The sequence below is a fragment of the Zalophus californianus genome, chromosome 17 (genome assembly GCF_009762305.2).
Source record: "Zalophus californianus isolate mZalCal1 chromosome 17, mZalCal1.pri.v2, whole genome shotgun sequence".
Taxonomy (NCBI): domain Eukaryota; kingdom Metazoa; phylum Chordata; class Mammalia; order Carnivora; family Otariidae; genus Zalophus; species Zalophus californianus.
Window position 1 is genome coordinate 16,452,349 of NC_045611.1, and position 22,648 is coordinate 16,474,996.

A 22,648-nucleotide genomic window follows, 5' to 3' on the forward strand; every position below is an offset into this window, starting at 1 on the left:
CTATTCTCCTAGCATCAAATATATTCATGATCACATTTCTTTTTAAAATATAAGATTCATTTACAGAGGATCTTTAAAAGAGATCTGGGTGAATCAAGAAACACAGCATACTGTTATTTATTGACTATTCTCCTCATGCTATTTATTGACTGCTCTTCTCATGAGTCTGTGTGTAAGTTAATATGAGATAGGGGTGCCGACAGTGGCCATTCTGTGCTAATGGAAGAACAACAAGGTAGCAGACGATCCAAAGAAACAATCTACAAGCAAAACCACTAAAAAATACAGCCAAGGACCCCCCACTCCCATACTCCTGTTATTCCCATACTCAACGCAGTCTGACAGTAACTCCACTTACTCAGAACACAGTAGTCCATATATAAAGGATGCAAATTTTTATATTTATAAAATGATCACCACTTTATAAAGGATGTTAATGGTCCCATTAGCCTTTATGTCTTACATTGATTTCATTCACTTCTACTTGTGGATACTGCCTAGGGGAAGGTGACCTTTTCCAGGAAGTTAGTACAGTCAGTTCTGCTGAAATGCTTGTTTTGAAAACATAAATCTATCCCAGCTTGATTGATACATGAGGGAACAATGTGAGCATAATGTGAATTTTGTGTTTGCTTATGCATCACTTTTCCTTTTAGAAACACGAAACGCACACAGATGACTTCCCCTAGCTGACCCAGTCACACAGGAATACACAAAGTCCACGTGCATCTACCAGCTGCCTCCGTTTACTACATGCTGTACACCATCTTCATCCACATCTGGCGTTACAACTCCCATTTTATTTCAGATAGTCCTTCTTGCACCACTTTGCGACAACACTCACAAGCTCAAACTCTTCAGACACCCGCTTCCACAAGCACACTTCAGGTCTTTTCATGGAAACACACACTTATTGTAGTGTTATGTATCTCAACCATTTAACGTGTAAAACTGTGCTAACCATCATTATTAGGTTCCTGTTTTTCATTTGTGTACTGACACATTTTTTAAAAGATTTTATTTATTTGAGAGAGAGTGAGAGAGATCACAGAGGGAGAGGGAGAAGGAAACTCCCCGCTGACACAGGGCTCGATCCGAGGACCCTGAGATCATGACCTGAGCTGAAGGCAGATGCTTAATCAACTGAGCCACCCAGGCGCCCCTGTCACTGACACCTTTTTGGATGTTATACCCCTAACCCATTCTTTTCCTGTAAGCCCTGTAGCTTTTATTGCATAGTTTTTTGTGTTTTGTTTTGTTTTTGCACTGCATCGTCATTTTTTAGGAACACGTTAAGTAACAGCAGAGCAGACTGAATACTGAAATAAATGTCCTAACTTCTATTACTAAGCATGGTGTGGCTATTCCAATGGACATTAGCTTTATTCAATACTGTGTCTCATTTAAACCAAAATATCTGATCAGCAGCCTGCACTGATCAACACCTCAGAGGCTGATTCAGATACAGATATACATGAGGCTTTTAGGGCAAGAAAAGGAAGGAGGGCACCATCACCCTCTAAGCATCTATAATGAGCTACGGGCTCATGTTCTACTAAAGCAGTCCTTGCCTCCATCCTTTAAGGTGGTATATGCCATCACCATGGGTGAAACTGAGGATCAGAGAGGCTAAGTAACTTTTATGTGTCATTCCAACTCAGCTCTGACCCTCCAGCTAGTGAGTTTTACCAGAACATGCTGAAAGGAAGAAATGTGGAAAAGGAAGGTCGACTGAAATTTATAGGGAACCTACTACCCAGAAAACAAGGTGCCAGGTGCCTTCCCAATCCCCATCTCAAAGTGAACAGCACTGGAGTCCAGGGAGGGGGCCCTGGAGAATCAAGACAACTGGGGAGTAATTACAATGGGTCTACTGTGTTCATCTCTAGGCTCCATTTTAATCATAATCCTCTGCTCTGACATGATCTACCAGAAGAGGCTACACATTTCACACCACGGGGAGGGTTAGCCCTGGGAACAGTGAGGTCCAGTGGTTCCACAGTCCCACCTCTCAAAAGGGATCGACTACTGGCTGGAGGGCCGAAGGGCTACCTACATCGTTAACATGTGCTCGAGAACATCTTCTCTCCTGGGTATTCTTGCTCAAGGTTCTGGTTAAAGTGGATATGGGTGACTTGACCCAGGTGCCCTAATTCCTCCCACTGCAAAAAGAAGATCCTTACACTTCACTGTTTTTTATTAAAAGGGCAGCATATTCTGCCAAAAGTGACCAGATGAAAATGCACACTGGGTGAAAAGTTAAAGACCTCCTCCCTCTAGATGCCCTTCTGAATCAAAGACAAAATAGTAACAAATATTACCAGCTTGAGAGGCTGGTATTTCATCTATGGAGAACCTTTCATGTGAGGACCTCTCAGCAAAAAAGCTAGGCTAACATACCATGGCTTCACACCAGATCCTCAAACTCCTCCCGTCTGCCCGGGAATAAAGCAGCATATCTGATACCCTCTTTATTCATCTGAATTTGGAAATGAGACAGTCTGGAGAAGGATACTTGGCTTACGGGTTAAGTACTGAAATATGGAAGCTGCTCAAGGAAATGGCAACAAACCACTCTCGTAACATTTGCTCCCAGGAAGGCTTAAGTGGCTGAGAACTCCTCGGCATTCCCTGAGAAGTTAGCTAGCTCCTTCCCTTCCTTGGCAATTTCTGGCACAAAAGCACCAATAAAACGAGTCAGCTCATTTTGTAGTCACTATTTGGAAACCTGTCCATAATATGTGGATGAGGCCACACCTTTTAAAAAAGACAAAATATCTGTTGTAGCAATTGCAGATAAAAGGTGCCAAACACACTTTTTTCTTTATTCCAAAAATTCTTTTGTTACAACTTTCATCTTATAAGTAGTCTCTGCTTTTATAATTCATTTCAGGCAAAGAGAAAACTTTGATTTATACTTCGGCTCATATGTTAATTTGAAGATGGGATAATACTTAAAATTCCATGAAGTTAATGTCTTTAATTGACACAGTGGTATTCCCACATGCCGGCAGAAAGAAAGTCGGTGTGAAGTCCTCTTCACTTATATTCAAAAGTTACAGCAGCTCTTTCTAAGCCCAGATAAGATCTGTCCATCCCATCTTTGATCCCAGCTGATCCTAGAAATGAAAGTCTCTTTTTCAGGGGCTGTTATTGTCCAGCAAATCTCCATGTCCTTCTGTGAACCCTCTCAATTGGCTTAACTGGAAAAATAGTTACCAGAGGAACAAGACCTTTCTTGCATTACCTTTTTTGATATCTACATTTTTTTCCTTTTACAACTGGCCTCCTGCTCAGATTAAATGTCCATGTGGGTCCTCCCTGATCCATGACCTGGCCTAACTGCTTTTCTTAGAGAACTCTCGACTCCTCCCTTACCTGCACGGCTCCTCAGAATTCACACAAACCTCTTCCCTTCATTCACTGCAACACAGTCGGTCAATTCTAGCGACAATCAAAAGAGCCTCCCAATTCTCCTGCCTCCTCAGTAGCTGCTGACCCACATAGATTAAGCCTTCCGACTATCTTGGTTCGGTCTCCCCATGCCAAGAAAGTGATACTGGCAGCGACCTTTCATCAGCACATCCCTGTCAGGGGTTAGGTTTCTGTCCCTTATAAGCATCTTCTTCACACTGAGATAAAAAGGCTTTTCAATCACACTACCCATGGGTCTCAATACTGCATCCTGGTCACATGGTCATATCCTCTCCCACTGAATAGCTTTCTTTGATGCTCTCAGAAACAGTGTTCAAAGCATCAAGCTTGATTCAGGTCCCTTCCCAACACATTGCTCCTTGGCCTTCAACAAGTAACATTCAGTTCGACCATGGACTACACAGGGTCTTTGTATTCCAAGGCACTTAAAAAGTAGTCTCCAATTTCAATTAATCGTAGGTAATTTTTTTTAACTTAAATTACCTTTGCTCCTATGCCTTTTATTCAGTTCTGTATCTTCCGTGCCCATGCCCTAACCCACCCCCCACCCCCATCGCCATCATTAAAAGGGTAAAAAATCCCATTGTAAGGATGTCACCCAGTCATTTCTCTCCTGTACAGTCTGAAAGGAAATTGTCTGGTCCCCTAAACTACATTTTTTTTGGAAGGTTTCCTAAAAGGTCTTCAGGAAATTCTCAATTATGCTGCCACTCAACCAACCCTGATCAACATGCCACCTGGTCAGATTTCCCTATGTTTAGACAGGATCACATTTTCACCAAGAGTAGGATTAAATTGGGAAGTGCTGGAAAGCCAGGCAAGGAGTTCAGGTTAGTATCAGAGATGTTCTCTTTAAAAGGCCCTCTCAGGGGCGCCTGGGTGGCTCAGTCAGTTAAGCGTCCACCTTCGGCTCAGGTCATGATCCAGGGGTCCTGGGATCAAGCCCCGCATTGGGCTCCTTGCTCAGCGGGGAGCCTGCTTCTCCATCTCCCTCTGCCTCTCCCCCTCCTCATGCTCTCTCTATGTCTCTGACCAATAAATAAATAAAATCTTTTTTAAAAAAATAAAATAATAAAATAATAAAATAAAAGGCCCTCTCAGGGGCACCTGGGTGGCTCAGTCATTAAGTGTCTGCCTTCGGCTCAGGTCATGATCCCAGGGTCCTGGGATCGAGCCCCACGTCGGGCTCCCTGCTCGGCGGGAAGCCTGCTTCTCCCTCTCACACTCCCTCTGCTTGTGTTTCCTCTCTCGCTGTGTCTCTCTCTGTCAAATAAATAAAAAAACAAATAAATAGAATTCAAAATACACTCTGTTAGAAAACAAAGTCAGGATGGAATCTTTACACGCATCAAAGAAAAGATGCCTTGCTGGCTACTTGAGACAAAAATTCAACTTCAAAAAAAGACATTGAAAAGTATTCTTAAAACTGCCTATGTGGAAGCTGAACTCCCCACAGGCCAAAACCCCATGGAATTCCCAGTAAGAAACTGACTGAACCAAATCCTACTCCCCAAGCTTCGGCCACTTCCTGGGTGAGCCATAAGATTTATTTCCTCTGTTAGGGACATTTTTAGACTTTTATGAGCCAGAAATCTAGGTGCAAGGGAACAAATCTCCTGCTCACTATTTTCATGGCTTCAGTAGATCCTTTGTAAACTGGGTAGGAAATGTGTTAAACTCCGTCTTCCCCCAAGAAACTTTCTTCAGATACTGAGCTTTCCTTTCAAACTAAGCACACTAACCCCTTCTTAAAAACTATCAACAACCAGCACTTAAACCCTTTAAGCAGAGAATGGCACTGTTCAGCAGCAATCAAGGCTTCTGAATTAAGTCTGTTTTTCTTCTCCTTCAACCATCCAATTTCTTTGCATTGGAAAAGTCTCCAAAGCTCCTCCGTGAAGGATGACAATATTAAAATGTATGCTTTCACAGAGAGGTAAGACAATTCCTGAAGATGGTGTACATTAAAAAAAAAAAAAAAAAAGTTTAACATTTCTGCTGATAACAGATTTTGCAGGTAAATTTGGCAATGCAGAGAAATAGTCACTTTTTTTTAATTTTATTTATTTATTTGACAGAGAGATAGAGAGTACAAGTAGGCAGAGAGGCAAGCAGAGGGAGGGGGGGAAGCAGGCTCTCCGCTGAGCAGGGAGCCCGATGCGGGACTCGATCCCAGGACCCTGGGATCATGACCTGAGCCGAAGGCAGACGCTTAACTGACTGAGCCACCCAGGCGCCCGAGAAATAGTCACTTTTTAAAAAACAGTTGGTGGGAGCAAAAATGGGTATACTCTTTCAAAAGGGCAATTTGGCAGCTTGGTCAAAAACCTTTCCTATATCCTGTGAATATCCTGTAACTCAGCAGCTCTGCTTCTAGGATGTATAGTGCGGAAATAATTATGTGTTAAAGATTTAGCTGTAAGTACATCTGTCACAGTATGTTACAGCCTGTTAAACAAAAACTAGAAACAACCTAAATGCCCCCAAATGGAGGATTAGTACAATAAATTACGTCATTTCTATAATGGGTATAACAGTCACTGAAAATAACATGATAGATAATATTGACTTGTCTAGATATTTACCATATACTGGGGGGGAAAGCAAGTTAACAAATAACACACATAATAAAATCAAAATTTTGTTTAAAAATTATGTAAATATACTATTTTTCATTAAATCTAAAATGCCATCAATTGTATGATTTAACATACCACTAAGAAAGAAGAAAAAATGCTGCCAATTAAGCTTGTAAATTACATCTTGATTTTCAAGTTTAAATGTGAAATAACAAGCGTGCCAGAATCAACAAAATGTGGAGAGTATATGTGTGTAAAATTTTTACGTCAGCATAAGGAAGAATTTTAGACAAGACACAAATGGCACACGAAGATTAACAAACATGGCTGCTTTAAATTGTGAACTCCTGGGCGCCTGGGTGGCTCAGATGGTTAAGCGTCTGCCTTCGGCTCAGGTCATGATCCCAGGGTCCTGGGATCGAGTCCCGCATCGGGCTCCCTGCTCCTTGGGAGCCTGCTTCTCCCTCTGCCTCTCTCTCTCTCTCTGACTCTCATGAATAAATAAATAAAATCTTTAAAAAAAATAAATAAATAAATAAATTGTGAACTCCTGTACAGGGAAAGGCAACATTAAAAAGTGAAAAGATGAGCCAAAGGCTGGAAGAAAATGTCTGCAATGCACAAAATTAAAAAGCAGTTAGTATCCAGCATATATGAAGAAACCCCACAGATTAGAGAGAAAAAGACAAATAGCCAAATAAAAAAATGGACAAAAATATATGACGAGGCAACTTACAAAATAGGAAATCAAAGAACCAAATGAAAACATGCAAAAGAGGTTCAATCTCCTTGGTAATCAAGGAAATTCAAAATAAAACCACAAAGAGATACCATTCACACCCATCAAACTGACCAAAAGGGAAAAAAAAAAAACTCATATTTTTTGTTGTTGTTGTTTTTTTTAAGATTTTTATTTATTTATTTGACAGAGAGAGAGAGAGAGAGAGAGAGCACAAGCAGGGGAAGCAGCAGAGGGAGAGGGAGAAGCAGGCTCCCCACTGAGCAGGGAGCCCCAAGCGGGGCTCAAGCCCAGGACCCTGGGATCATGACCTGACCTGAAGGCAGACGCTTAACTGAATGAGCCACCCAGGCGCCCCACAATATTAAGTTTTAGCAGGAATGCTTATGCATGCTCGTGGGAGTACGAGTATTGGTGAGCAATTTGATGGTATCTACTAAAATTGAACATCTTCAACCCCTACAATAACATTCCAGCTCCAGCACATGCCTTAAAGAAACAAACATGGAGGGGCGCCTGGATGGCTCAGTCAGTTAGGCATCTGACTCTTGGTTTCATCTCAGGTCATGATCTTAAGAGTCCTGGCATCCAGCCCTGCGTCTCGTGCTCCACATTCAGCGGGGAATCTACTTGAGGATTCTCTCTCTCCCTCTCCCTTGGCCCTTACCTCCCAATCCCCCCACACTCTCTCTCTAAATAAATAAATAAAATCTTAAAAAAAAAAGACATGTAACCAAGATATGCACAGAAAAACTTCATTGTATGTTTATAATTGTGAGGCGATAATAATAGTATAAATATAAAATATGCAAACATTTATTTAGCTGTTATATTAAATATACACATAGAAGGTATAAATTTTATATAAAAATAATCAAATGTTTATTAAAATAATATACATGTTTAAATATATTTATAAGTTTTTATATTTTGTATTTATATATGACATATAAATGTAGTAAATATAAATACATTTGAATTATAAATAAAAGTTGTCTATTCATACAATAGAATACCTTATAGCAGTTTAAATGAATACCTGAATTCCACGTAGTTCTGTATATAGAGAATGGAATCGGGAAGAGGTTCACAGACACTTTCTACTGGATTTGTAATGTCTTTGTCGAGAGGTTAAAAAAGGGGAAATCACATGGCGCCTGGGTGGCTCAGTCGTTAAGCGTCTGCCTTCAGCTCAGGTCATGATCCCAGGGTCCTGGGATCGAGCCCCGCATTGGGCTCCCTGCCCCACGGGAAACCTGCTTCTCCCTCTCCCACTCCCCCTGCTTGTGTTCCCTCTCTCACTGTGTCTCTCTGTCAAATAAATAAAGTCTTTAAAAAATAAAATAAAATAAAATAAAATAAAATAAAATAAAATAAAATAAAATAAAATAAAATAAAATAAAATAAAATAAAATAAATAAAATAGGGGAAGTCTGTAGCAAATATAGCATAACGCTAAAATCTGATAAAACTGGGTAGTGAGCCCACAGGTAGGTTTCATATTACTCTCCATTCTTATCTGCATGCTTAAAATATTTTACAATAAAAATATAAATTTTAAAGCACATACTATAAGATGATCAAATTTTGGTAGACGTGTATTTACGTGCATGTCTATATATGTGGTTCTGGGCAAATTGCTTAAGATTTCCTCATTTGCAAAATGAGGATAAAAGCAGCTACCCCACAGAGTGTCATGAAGATGCACCAAATAATCCATGGGCAAAACTCAGCATTCCCCTACACACTGTAAATACTGAACACATGTTAGCTATTACTAATAGTCAGGAAAAAATATACACAATCTGGAAAGCACCAATGGTTAAATCGCGGTGTTTGTTACTGCTGTTCTTCTCCATTTTCTTTTTCTACGTAAAAAGAATCTTTTTTAATTTTAAATGCTATTGAGAATGTGAAATAATTTATCTAGTCATTAACAAATACTTCTCACCCCATCTCCCTCGAAGCCAGGTACTATGCTAGGTGCTGACAGTACAAAGATGGACACAATAATCTCTGCTTTTGAGGAGCTCTCAAGGAAGTGTAGTAGGAATAAAAATTCATAATTACACATATATATAGTAGCGTGAGAAGGTCTTGTGGACCAGCCCCGGACAACACAAGAATCTTTGGAAATAAGGTTGCATTCTGAGATGATGAGGAGGAAGCCAGAAGCATGTGTTGATATTCAGTATTACCTAAGTGTGTAACAGTCCCTGCATGGCCAAGAGCTAAACCATATTCAGCAAAAAAGGCACAGAGTCTCCCAGTATAATCCTTTAATCTGGTGCTACTCAAAGCATGGTCCATGGCCCAAACTGTTACTGTTTAGCAACCAGAAAAGTACAGAAGTTTCTAAGCATTTAGAAACTTTTGTACCAATTTGGCACTGCCACAACAGCTAAATAAGTGATCAGTGGAGAAGGAAAAGTAAGGCTTCGTAACAGATTGAAAATAAGAAAATAAAACAAAAACAGAAAAGAGGAAAAAAAAAAAAAAAGGACTGGTTCTTCACAGACAGTGTAAGAAGTATTGTTTTCAAACTCCTTGGGTAAGGATCCTTGGCTAGTGCCAAAATTGAGTTTGGAATGAAATGCAATGGCAGCGGCTGGTTTATAACTTAGCAGAGAAGCTCCAAATTCCAACGTCTCTTAAAGCTTTCCACAAACAAAACATCCAAGAGCTCTTCCTCGACGGTCATCCTTGAGAGTGTCTCAAGGAGCACCTGGGGCAAAGGGCCTCTGGATGTCCATAACCGGGTGTGGGGGTAGGGGAGATGGCAAAGCCGAAAGATCTAGAAAACACCCCTCCTCGATTAATTCTACTTTGAGGCAGGAAACAGGCCAGCCAATGACTGCGGGAGAAAAAGGCTGGTGTGAAATGGCAGCACTGAGGTAAGTCGGCAGTCCAAACACAACGGCCTCCCTTATGTAAGAAACCACAGCAGCGTGCAGCCTGCCAGAGTCAAATAATGTGCCTCTGTGTGCGAGGGACTGAGGGGGCTGCAGAGCCCAGGACGCACTTGGAGTTTATCTAAGCCATGTACACACGGTCTGTTAATGAGCATTTGGTTCCCAAAGTGGGCTCGGGGCTGATAAAAAACAGATGCAGGGCCAGCTGATCAAAGTGGCCTCACTCCCCACTGCCCGCTGCCTGGACCACTACCTCACCATGTCTCCTGAGCCCTCCTGGCACCCCCTTCTTTAATGCACATTTGCAACCTGAAAATGCCACACCCTTCCGCTTGGCTTCTTTCAGGCTAATTAAATTTAAAAAGTACAGGAAGCCGGAGGGTTTGGAGACAGGGAGAGAGAAAGGGGCCGAGGGCTGCTCTGCTTGTGGACTCACACAGCCCAGCCTTCTGTACCTTCGGTCCTTAAAACATACAGACAGACGTGTGTAAGCTCTTTAAGACCAGAGTTGCAAAGGCTGCAGATTTCAGAAAGGCAATGCAGCCACCAGGAAGACAGGCCCTCGGGATTCCCAAGTCAACCTCGGTCAATCGCTCAGTAGAGGAGACTGAAGGGGTTGAGAAGATAAAGGTGGGAAGAGACAGTTGGCTGGATTGCTTTATCGCGGCTGGATACCTCGATAAAGCAATGTCCTGTGGCTGAGAAATGCCTTAGCCAAGAGGAGACATGGTCCAGGGGATCTCCCAGCGCACAAGGACTCCTCATGAGCAGGGAAGAGCATCCCCCACCCTGTGAGAATAGCGTATTTGAACCCAAAGCCAGTCAACTCAGTGGATGACAGCCTTCTGCTCTTGCCTCTGGGAAGAAAATGCAATATTCCTGTCACAGTTGCTATATTAGGTATCAAAGAAGCGGAACACATTCATCCAGGTGGAGAAAGAAAAAAAAAAAGACGGAATTTAAATTTACTCATTACAAATATGTCTGGGGGTGCCTACTTTGTGTCAGGCTCCCTGTCACCCTGATGTTTACAGCCCGGCAGGGCAGAGAGGTGCCAAACAAGCAAATAGACATGTGAGAAGAGTTACAGTAGACAGAGCAGTTTGACCTTGTCTACCAGGGATCTTTCCTTGATCAGAGGAAGTACTGATTGATTAATGGAAAAAATGGGGAGGAAAGTTTCAGAAAGAGTGACTTGCATGGTGGAGGGTCCTAAGTCCAGAGAAAGGGTGGTACATCTGTCAAACTAACCGAAGTCATTAAGGCTAGAGCTTAGAGAGCAAAGCAGAATCTTCCATGGAAGGCTTGAGGGGTTGGTGGGGTTATATCATGTGGGGCTTTTTAGGCCTTATTAAGGATTTGAGAATTTATCCCTAAAGACAATGGGCAGCCACAGCAGCATTCTAAGTGTGACATGTCATGCTCAGAGTTGTATTTAAAAAGATGAAAATTGGTCTCCTGACTCATAAAGCCAAGGTACCCGGAATAAAGGAATAACCATCTTGATCAGATCTCCTGAACTTGTAAATAGGCTGGTGTGGTGATAGCAGGTCTTTTGAGTTGCAAAGGTCACTGCAAGAAGCATGTCTTCTCTGACCTGCCACCACAGAGCAGCAAACTGAAAGCATGCCATCCTCATGCCAGGCACTCAGCAGTTTTGGTGGCAATCTCCAATCTCCAGGCCCTGAATCAGCCTGCGAGGCACTAAGCTCCCGCTGTCTTAGGGATGCGCACCTTAAGCTGGAAAACGGGGTCTCAATACCATCCTACATGTTAGAGTGGGCAGTGGCCTCCCCAGGCCCACACACGGATCTCATCACATTCTAAATGCTCTAGGGAAAAGATCTTGTTCAAACTCTACCTCAGCAAAGTCTTTCAGCCTCTGGCAAGGATGGGGGTGGGGAATCAGCTTCTCTGGGCTGCTCCATCTGCCAAACTTAGAATAAAGAGTGTTTTCAGGGCCTGGAGTTTTCCAGCTGCCTGGAAACAGGAAGAGCCCAATCCCAGAGAACAGTAACCCTCACACACACCCTACATAAAGACATGTTGAGCCATTAGCCCTAATTGCCTGTGACTGACATAGGAGCGAAGCTGGCCTTCCAGGCATTTGCTCAGCGGAAAGAAAACAAACAGCTCACAGGGGACACAGGCAGCCATTTTCTCTCCTTTCTGCCAAAATGATTTTGCTCCGTTCCCCCCAAATTACAGCATACATATTTGAAATTATAAACCAAACAAAGGTCTTTCTAGCATCCTTCACCACATACAAAAGAGAATATAAATTTAAATCTGTACGGAAGAGCTGGACACAAGCAACTGGTTATTAATCTTTTCGCAAAATCAAGAACTTCACAAACACTTTTCAGAGCCACCTCTCAATACCCGATCTCTCCAGGTTTGAGTTATTAGGAAGTACTTGGAATACTTTTCATTTATTCATCATACTTTATTAAGATATATGTTAGGTAGTGGGCCAAATGCTAAGAATGTGATATATATGTGGTAAAAATCATATTTGCCTTCAGATCTACAATTTTTGTTTTTAACAAGTGGGTTTTCTAAAGAGGCTTAAGAAGACAAAGCATATTATACATCAAGCAAGAGACCGTGCATCCTTCCCTTTTCCTTTATGAATTACAAGGGCCCAGAGGACACACCCACATGCCATCATCAGCCAGACCAGTGACTGTGGTGATACAGTTTCCTTGGTACCAAACTGATAACCAGGATGGATTTCAGGACCACAATGATTGGTAGTTGCTGAGACAAGACTTCAGTTCCCAGTTCAGAACCATTCCCTTCCTTTACGGTTCCTTCACAGTCAATTCAAAAATATCATTCACCAGGTGGAACACCCACCATGTTCTGCCCTTCACTTCCTAGAGAGACATGCATGATTATTAACTCCCCCTTACAGAGATGGTGAACCATCTGAGCAAGGTCACATAGGATCCAGTGGGGATTTGAAGCCAGATCTGCTTGTTTCCAGGGTCCATACTCTCAATCTCTATTCACTATATAGCCAAATTTGAACTGCCCTTTGGCTTAATGGGGCCATCTCCTTATCATCCAAGGTCTTCACCGTCAGATTTAACTCTGAACTAAAGGATGACTAGTAGTCCATGTTAACATCAGCCCCAGTATTACAGGAGGAACATACAGTAATATTGAGAGCCTAATGTCCTCCACAGATTGTTAAGATAAAATTCAGGAGAGAAAAGCAGTTTTCTGAGCAGGATCTCAATAAACACCCTCCAAAGACGAAGGAAGGCAAAATGAGCTCCTTGTTCCATAAAAGTCACACTCTTCTAGTCAAGCTGTTCATTTCAAGTCATGGTATAAGGTAGCATTGATTCTGCCCCAGATGAGTTAGAGTCTTTTAAAGATTTCTGTAGAACAAGCAGTTCTTCCACACCTCCCTTGCTCCTATGCATGGCAGCCTCCCCAGAGACTACAAGTCACTAGGTAATAAATAACCATTTTGTTTCTGTCCTGGTGAAGGAGCCTGAGATTTGAGAGGAGGGAGCGCTGCTGTGGGCCGGAAGGCTACTCACCCAGCAGGCAAAGCATCGAGGGCCTGGGCAGCTGCCGGGAGCTGCTGGGTGCCTGAGGTGCTGGGCTCCTCTCCTTCTGCTGGTGTGGCCGGAGCAGGGAGAGACACTGCAGTGGGGTTCGAGGTCACACTCGACACCGCAGCAGGCGACGATGTCACCCCAACAACAGAGGGCTCTTCAGGATCAGTGGCTGCGGTGGGCTCGTCATTCACTGAAAACAGAGAAATCATATTTGAGAGATCAACTCAGACTCGTATTCACATTCACTAGATTTTTCCCTTAAAGTGGTAACACAGTACCTACAATGTTACCCTGCATGTACCTGGTGATAGGAAAAAGTTTTACAAAACTTAACTTTGGAAATGACAGCTAGTCAGTAATGGCCTGCCCCTGTTCTCCTCCCACCCCCCGCCCAACAATTGGGAGATGGATCTGAAATAAATATATTAAATATTACCCCTTTTGTATACCTTTATTACATTTTTCTAAAGTAGTCTGATTACATGTATTACAATAAAAGAAGAGCAGGAAGGAGGGTAATGGGGAGCTGTGCTGGTGATAAATGAAGCAAGGTCAAGGCCATCTATAGGGTCACATACTTTTCTTTAAACCTGCCATTTGTCTGCTGGGCACAAATGGCACCTTCCTTCAAAAAGCTCTCTATACTCTAAGAAGCAAAAAACTTCCAACAATGTGCCTGTTCTTTTAAAGACTCATCCTCAAAGCATGGAACAAAGATTAATACTATAGATGAAAAAGATGGGCGCCAAAGATGAGGGACTTGTCTTCCAGATAACAATAGACAAAGAGAAAGAAGTCAAATAAGCCTGTTCCAAGTCTCCTTATTTCTCCATTTCTTTATTTCTTTGCTGATCACTCATGTCCACAAGGACCCCAAGACAATGCAATATGCTCTCACTCAAAAAGGGATCAAACAAGGTTTTCGAAGAATTCTTTGAAAATGGATAAGCCATATGCAGAGAATTTTCTACATATGTGATTGCATATGTGCACGTTTATACTAGAATTCTGTAGGAAAACCCCTTAGATGTGAGTTAGCCTCATCTTCTTAATTCAGAAATTCTTTATGCAGTTTCAAATGTAACAAATGTACTTATCCAGATTCTTCTCAAATGCTTGTGACAAGGAACTTGCTACCATTCCATCGTTGAGCAGCTGTCCTGCCAGCAAGTTTTTTCTTACGTGAGGCAGAGATTTCACTCGCTGGTCCTCGTCCCCACCCCCCATGCAATACACAGTAAGTACTTGGCCACCCTGTTTCTCATTCACCTTCTCTTTTCTGGTAAGAAGGCCTGCTCTTCCTTTAATGTTTCTAGGCCCTTCCCTTCTTATCACCTGGCTGCTCGCTTCTACTTATCTTCTACTGCCTCTCAAATAACCCGCTGAGGTCGAGGGGCACCTAATTCTCACCCCTACTGCCTGCCTCCAGAGCCTGAACTCCTAACTGTGCTCTCCTTCTCCCTCCTTGCACATCCTCTAAAGCAACCCAAGATGGTAACAACTGAAGCAATGACAGGATCCTACCAGCTCACCTGAGACTGAGGGCCAGCTGAAACCAAAAGTTCTTTACATGATGGGATGCCACCTGCTCTTCAGAAATGGAAAAGAGCCTAGGTACAACCTGTGATCCACTCATTTGCTTTCTCCCCAGCATATGAAACACTGTCTGGCACATCAACTAAATTAGTTGTTTAATAAGTGACTCCATCTTATGCAACTGGTGTTTCCCCCACACATATGCAAGATTTCATACTTCTCTTCCTATTCTAGCTCAGCCAAGTTGGTAAAACACAACAGATGGCAACTCTCTTTATGCAAAACTATATATTTTACCCAATTCCAATACAAAAAACCATCATGATATTTTTGAGAACTAAATAAGTTCATCCTAGAAGCTATAAGAAAAACTAGGGGCGCCTGGATGGCTCAAGAGGTTAAGCCTCCGACTCTTGATTTCAGCTCAGGTCATGATCTCTGGGTGGTGGGACTGAGCCCTGCATCGGGCTCTATGTTAAGCGCAGAGTCCGCTTGTCCTTCTCCCTCCCTCCCTGCCCCTCTCCCCGCTCACACTTGCTCTCACTTCCTCTCTCTCTCCTTAAAATAAATAAACTGTTTAGAAAAAATTGTAAGAAAACCTAAATGCAGAAGAATAGCCATAAAAATTCTCAAGAAGAGTGTTGTGTGTGTGTGGGGGGGGAGTAGTTCTCTAAAGTATTAACACATCACAAAGCTGCAACAATTAAAACAATGTGGTACTAACACACGAATAAGCAGATGTCGATGAAATAAACAAGAAGTTCAGAAACAGAATTAAATATTCATAGGAATTCAGTATTTGACAAAGGTGGCATTTTAAATGACTGCAGCAAAGAGATCATTCAGTAGACAGTGCTGTGACAACTAGGTAGTCCACCGGGAAAAAGAGGAGTTATATCCCTACCTTATCCAGGACATGAAAATAAATTCCAGATGAATCAAAAATTTTGACATAAGAAATGAAACTAAAAAGGAACTAAAGAAAACAGAGGAGAATATTTTTATCTCAAAGTGGAAAAGACTTTTTGAAGTATCACACAAAATCTAGAAGACATAAAAGATGGATGAATTCAACTGCATTATAGGTTTTGGGGTTTTTATTTAAATGGCAAAAAAAATCAAAATCAAAATCAAAGAAAAACAACAAACTGGGAAAAATTATTGCCAACTCATATTACAGACTAATGGCTAATTTCTTTGATATGAAAAGAATCTCTACAAATCAGTAAGAAAAAGACCAAAAATATGCACAGGCACTTCAGAGTAAAGGAGATACAAATTACCCCTAAAAGTATTAAAAGATGCTCAATCTCAATTATGAGACAAGAAATGCAATTTAAGGGGCGCCTGGGTGGCTTAGTCGGTTAAGCGTCTCCCTTTGGCTCAGGTCATGATCTCAGGGTCCTGGGATCGAGTCCCGCATCATGCTCCCTGCTCAGTGGGGGAGCCTGCTTCTCCCTCTCCCTCTGCCCCCTCCCTGCTTGGGAGCTCTGTCAAATAAATAAATAAAATATTTTTTAAAAAAAGAAAAAGAAATGCAATTTAAGACTAGGATGAAGTACCATTTTTTTAACCTATCAGATTGGTAAAAATAAAAATATTTAGGGGCACCTGGGTGGCTCAGTCAGTTAAGCATCCGGCTCTTGATTTCAGCTTGGGTCATGATCTCAGGGTTGTGAGATCAAGCCCCACGTCAGGCTCCGCCTGGGCAAGGAGCCTGCTTAAGAGTCTCTCTCTCCCTTTCCCACTGCCCCATCTCCCCCCTTAAAAAAATTAATCTGGTAAATAAGAAAAAAAAAATAACACTAGTAAAAGTATAAGAAAAACTGGCATTTTCACATATTGCTGGCAGCAGTAGAAATTATTAGAACCTCTAAGAAGAACAGCTGGCAATATCGAAAAGTTAAATGCAATAAGAGGGGGCACCTGGCTGGCTCAGTTGGTTAAGCGTCTGCCTTTGCCTCGGGTCATGATCCCAGGGTCCTGGGATTGAGTCCCATATGAGGCTTCTCCCTCTCCCGCTCCCCCTGCTTGTGTGCTCTCTCTGTCAAATAAATGAATAGAATCTTAAAAAAAAAAAAAAGAAAGAAAGATCTTAAGGGGCGCCTGGGTGGCTCAGTCGTTAAGGGTCTGCCTTCAGCTCAGGTCGTGATCCCAGGGTCCTGGGATCGAGCTCCACATCGGGCTCCCTACTCAGCGGGAAGCCTGCTTCTCCCTCTCCCACCCCCCCTGCTTATGTTCCCTCTCTCGCTGTGTCTCTCTCTGTCAAATAAATACATAAAAATAAATAAATAAATAAATAAATAAATAAAAATAAAAAATAAATTTAAAAAATCTTAAAAAATATTTATAAAATAAGGTCTCTGCCCTATAATCTGTTTTAAAAAAAGCTGAAGACACTGTCAGCTAAGTACCAACATAGCAGATGTCACAGGGGCTGTGTGGTTGAGTAGTCAAGACCACAGGTGTTGTAGGATCCACAGAGAGGATCAGTCTGGCTTAAGAAGTAGAGACGGCCTCCAGGGAGTGGGGCTCAAGTGAGCAAAGAGGTATAGGCAAGAACATAGGAGACAGAGAGTGGAAGTAGTGAAAAACGAAGGAAACAAATTTGCCCTAATTTCAAGGAGGGTGCAGTCTTTGCAGGGAGCAAAGTTGTATACATCACACAATTAGGATTAATAGAGAACATTGGCTATACGTATTGGATAGAGCTACAATGTAAAATACAGCAGTTCTCTAAGGCATGACTAAATTGTCACTCCTTGTCTTTGTCAATCCAGTTTTTTTCTCTATTTGAAGCCACAGCTTGAGTACGGTGCTCTGTCACTGGCTTACTGGTGTGACCATAAGCCAGTAACTTAATTGTCTGAACTTCAGTTTCTTCTGACTGTAAGCTGTGATGGAGAGGATTTATTGCTGAGGTTCTTTCATGCTCTCATGTTCTAAGAATGTGTATATATTTACAACACATACACTTTCTGAGAGTAGAAGAATACAAGCACAGACCCAGAAAGTTGGTCAGTGCAAGGATATTCGGCTCTCATACTCTATTTCCAAAGCAAAGTGTAGCACAAAGCTCCAAAACAGGTAAGCTCCTGTGGTGAATCAAGGACTCTTGGATAGGTCTGTGGACAGACGCAATCTTGGTGGGAACCCTTCAAACTAGATTTGCATCTTCATGCATAGTCAGATCCAAATAGCGTTGATTGGAGGGTCTTTTCCATTGGCATGCCATGGAAAATGGGGCTCTGCTTTTGTTATTTTCCTGGTCAACAATTTTGTAATAATTATTTTTAATGGGTAGTACATGCACATTATGAGAATTCTTTTTAAAGATTTTATTTATTTATTTGACAGAGAGAGAGAGACACAGCGAGAGAGGGAACACAAGCAGGGGGAGTGGGAGAGGGAGAAGCAGGCTTCCTACGGAGCAGGGAGCCCAATTCAGGACTCGATTCCAGGACCCCGGGATCACAACCCGAGCTGAAGGCAGACACTCAACGACTGAGCCACCCAGGCACCCCTTTCATGAGAATTTTAAAGGTATAAAAGCTCAAACAGTGTAAAGAAAGTCTCCTTCCTGTTCCAGTCCTCTGGCCCCCAGTTTCCTCCCCAGAGGCAGTCACTGTTGTGTTTCTTATGATTCTTTCAAAGATATTCTTTTGACTATACAAGCATATGCACATATATTTGAAAACACACTCATACTCATACACACTAGCACAATATATATGCTATTCTGCACCTTGCCACACAATAATTAGAAATTTTTGCAAAGAACTTGAAACAAACTTGAAGAGCTTTGGCACATCTCTCCTTTGCTAACCCCAACCAGATATGGGGACACAATTTTAGTATCAAAAAGAACAATAATCACAATGGACTGAAATATTTTCTTTTTTTAAGTTTTTTTTAAGATTTTATTTATTTATTTGACAGAGAGAGGGAACACAAGCAGGGGGAGTGGGAGAGGGAGAAGCAGGCTTCCTGCCGAGCAGGGAGCCCGATGTGGGGCTCCATCCCAGGACCCTGGGATCATGACCTGAGCTGAAGGCAGACGCTTAATGACTGAGCCACCCAGGCGCCCCTGGATTGAAATATTTTAAATATGTTTAAATCCAAGAGCTTATAATGACTTTTACACAAAACAAAATTTCACTGTTCATTTTTAGAGGATGTAAGGAAATCAATTCATTATTCTGAAAACCAGTAAATAAAAGGCAAGACCCAAGCATTTCTCCTGCCTTTTCTTTACAAACTGAATCTCAAGGTAGCCAAATAATTGATGAAGGGAAGTTTCTCTTCCAGGCATGGTAGGATTAGAATATGACTGTTTTGCAATCCCCAACCAATTTATGGATTTAGGCAATAATCATCAGTGGGTGCTAATATTGCAAAAGGGTGACAGCTGTGATGTGCCTTCTGATGGAAGGACGTGACTCTGTGTGTGTCACCAACATTGAATATATAACAACAAAAAGAACACTATAATAAACTTATCACCCAGCTCCAAATATTATTGGTTCATGGCTATTTTAATTTCATCTACAGCCCCACCCACCTCTGTTCTACACACCCACCCCCAGGTCCCCCACCTCCCTCTTACTGCATTTTATTTTTTAATTTTTTCTAAAGATTTTATTTATTTATTTGACAGAGAGAGACACAGCAAGAGAGGGAAAACAAGCAAGGGGAGTGGGAGAGGGAAAAGGAGGCTTTGCGCGGAGCAGGGAGCAGGGCTCGATCCCAGGACCCTGAGATCATGACCTGAGCCGAAGGCAGACTCTTAACGACTGAGCCACCCAGGCGCCCCTCATTTTTTAATTTTTATTATTATTATTTTTTAAAGATTTTATTTGTCAGAGAGAGAGAGGGAGAGCACAAGCAGGGGGAGTGGCAGGCAGAGGAAGAAGCAGGCTCCCAGCTGAGCAGGGAGCCCAACGCAAGGCTCGATCACAGGACCCCGAGATCATGATGCAAGCCAAAGGCAGACGCTCAACAGACTGAGCCACCAGGCGTCCCCTTGTTTTATAAATCTTTACACCATCCATGGTCCTTAGCAAAATGGCATTCGACAAATATTTGTTCAATAAACCTAATAATCTAGTGAAAGAAATCTGAAATAAAACCACCTGACATTTGTGTAACACTATCAATTCCAAAGGAGTTTCTTTTCATTTTTATTTTGGAATAATTTTAGACTTACAGAAAAGCTGCAAAGATAGCACAAAGATAGCAATATTAGGGGAAAGTGAGTCAAGGGCGTACTATCTTATATAAGCATAGAACATTTGTCAAAGCTGAAAAATAAACATCAGTACATTACTACGAACCCAACTTCAGACTTTATTTGGATTCACCAGCTTTACCACTCATGTCCTTTTTCTGTTCCAAAATCCAATCAAGGAACCTACAATGCCTTTAGCAAATTTATTTTCATTAGCTCATCTACCTGCCCAATAGCTCTGTGAGGAAGATACTATTCCCATTCTATTTAAGACAAAACTGAAGTTCACGGAGGTTCCATCTGGACAGATGCCATGCAGGTAGCCAATAGCAAAACCAGTACTCAAATCCAGAATACCATGAGGTAAAAGCAATGGTGGAGGAAGGGGAAAAGAAATTAAGATGGCTTTGACAGCTTTCCTCTATGGGAAGAAAAGCTCGGTACCAAGATAACACGGTAAATAGGGTAAGTAGGTTAAAATGGTAGGTGAATGGCCTCTGGTTTCGGCAACAAGGAGTATTTCACAAGGTTCCCTCTGTGATGTTGGTTAAACATTCTAACTTTATGAATCAGATATTCATTCAGGACTGAGACATACTCTAGTCACAGTTAGCCAAAAAAAGATCAGGATTTGTAAATTCTTGTTCTTAATCGTGGACACGCCGCCAGCTCACTGTATGTTCCAAGATCTTCAGGTGCGTGTAGCATAGTGCAGGCTCTTGGTATACACACAGGCCTTTTCAGCCACCACACTAAGGCATGGCAAAGGCAACTGCCAACAGTGGAAACTTTTTAAACTGAAGATCAGCTCGTAACATATGATACACAGCAAAGCAGTCACTATCTCTCATCCATGAAACACAAGCAATGGATTCCCAAGATGACTAGCTGCTCAGTTCTTCACAAGAGCAACCAAAACTAGAAAAATCTTTCATAATTAGCATGACACAGGGTGACGCTTATATATAAAGAAAAGCAACTAAATTAGATGGGGGAAAACAAAGAAAAATTTAATGGAAAACAAGAAGAGAAACTTGAAAAATGGACAAAGCCATACCATGGGAAAGTTCAGTCCTTCCTTGATCAATATACAGATTTGCCCAACTTCCATGTACATTCCATCATGCTTCTAAGAACTCAAAGACTGAAATTTGTTTTGAAAAATGTATAAACTACCAAAGAATATCATGGAGAAAAAGTACTACGGCAGGAGTAGCTCTTCAAAACCTTAGAAAAACACACTATCACATGTCAATAGTCAAAATCACATGGGAATGGCCCCAAACTGGAAATAAATAAATGGAATGAGTAAAGAGTCCAGAAATAAATTCTCACTGCATATTAAATACATGATAACTGATAAACACTAAGTAAAACCACCAGTGAGGAAAAAAAAAAAGTTTCTGGAATAATAGGACCCAATATAAAGAAAAATTAATTTAGACCCAGACTTCATCATATTGATATATGTATATAGACATAACACTATACATTCCATTAGGATAGTTATTTTGTAACACCATGAAAAAAAAGTAAAACAGAATAAAGTATTTATCCCAGCCACAGACAAGAGAGAATTTTTTCCACTACTAAAGCAAAAAGTAAAACTATAAATTTTTTTAAATGCTCAGGCATAATTATTTTTAAATTGTCTATCTCCTTTTCTACAAAAGCCACAGAAAATGAGATAAAATGTAAAACAATAATATAGGAGGGAAACTTAAAATCATAAATTTAACAGATAAAACTTACACCTAAGTACTTTGTATACATTAAGATGGCTTTTATTAAAAAAAAAAAAAAAAAAAACAGAAAACAACTATTGGCAAGGATATGGAAAAACTAGAACACTCATTCACTGCTAGAGGAAATGTAAAATGGTGCAGCTACCATGGAAAATAGTTTGGAGGTTCCTCAAAAAGTTACACAGAATTACCAGACATTTACCCCACCAACTCTACTACTAGGTTTATAGCCAAAAGAATTGAAAGCAGGGACTCAGATAGATGTACACCCACATTCACAACAGCAATTCGATATTATTCAAAATAGCTGCAAGGTGGGCACAATCCATAGGGTCCACCAACAGATGAATGGATAAATAAAATGGGGTATACACATGCAGTGGAACATTATTCAGCCTTAAAAAGGAATGAAATTCTGAACATGCTACAACACAGATGAATCTTGAAAACACGCTAAGTGAAATAAGCCAGAGACAAAGGACAAATTATTCCACTTTTAAGAGGTACCTAGAATAAGCAAATTCTTAGATTAAATCATTAGCCAGTGGTTATTTTTTAAGTTCTTTTTTTCCAGTAATCTCTACACACAACATGGAGCTCAAACTCACGACCCCAAAGTCAAGAATCTCTTGCCCTACTGACCGAGCCAACCAGGAGCCAAGAATAAGCAAATTCTTAGAAACAGGAGAATAGAGGTTACCAAGGGCTGGCGCTGGAGGGTGGAAAGGAGGAAGTTATTGTTTAAAGGGTACAGAGTTTCAGTTTGAGAAGATGAGAAAGTTCTGGACATGCATAGTGGTGGTGATAGTTGCACAACACTGAGAATGTACTTAATGCCACTACATTACACACTTCAAATGGTTTAATGTCTATATATATTTTGCCACAATTAAAAAAAAA

The 22,648-nt window shown here is 41.3% G+C and overlaps 1 protein-coding gene across 3 annotated transcripts in view; it reads right to left on the minus strand.

Annotated features, from left to right (window-relative positions):
* The window catches only part of WWP2 (WW domain containing E3 ubiquitin protein ligase 2), a 142,839-nt gene that overhangs the window by 31,154 nt on the left and 89,037 nt on the right, over positions 1–22,648 (minus strand). For all 3 annotated transcript variants that reach the window (XM_027619044.2, XM_027619043.2, XM_027619045.2), the window contains one exon: positions 13,220–13,430. In XM_027619044.2, the coding sequence (XP_027474845.1) occupies positions 13,220–13,430 (211 nt within the window). The remainder of the gene's footprint in view (positions 1–13,219; positions 13,431–22,648) is intronic.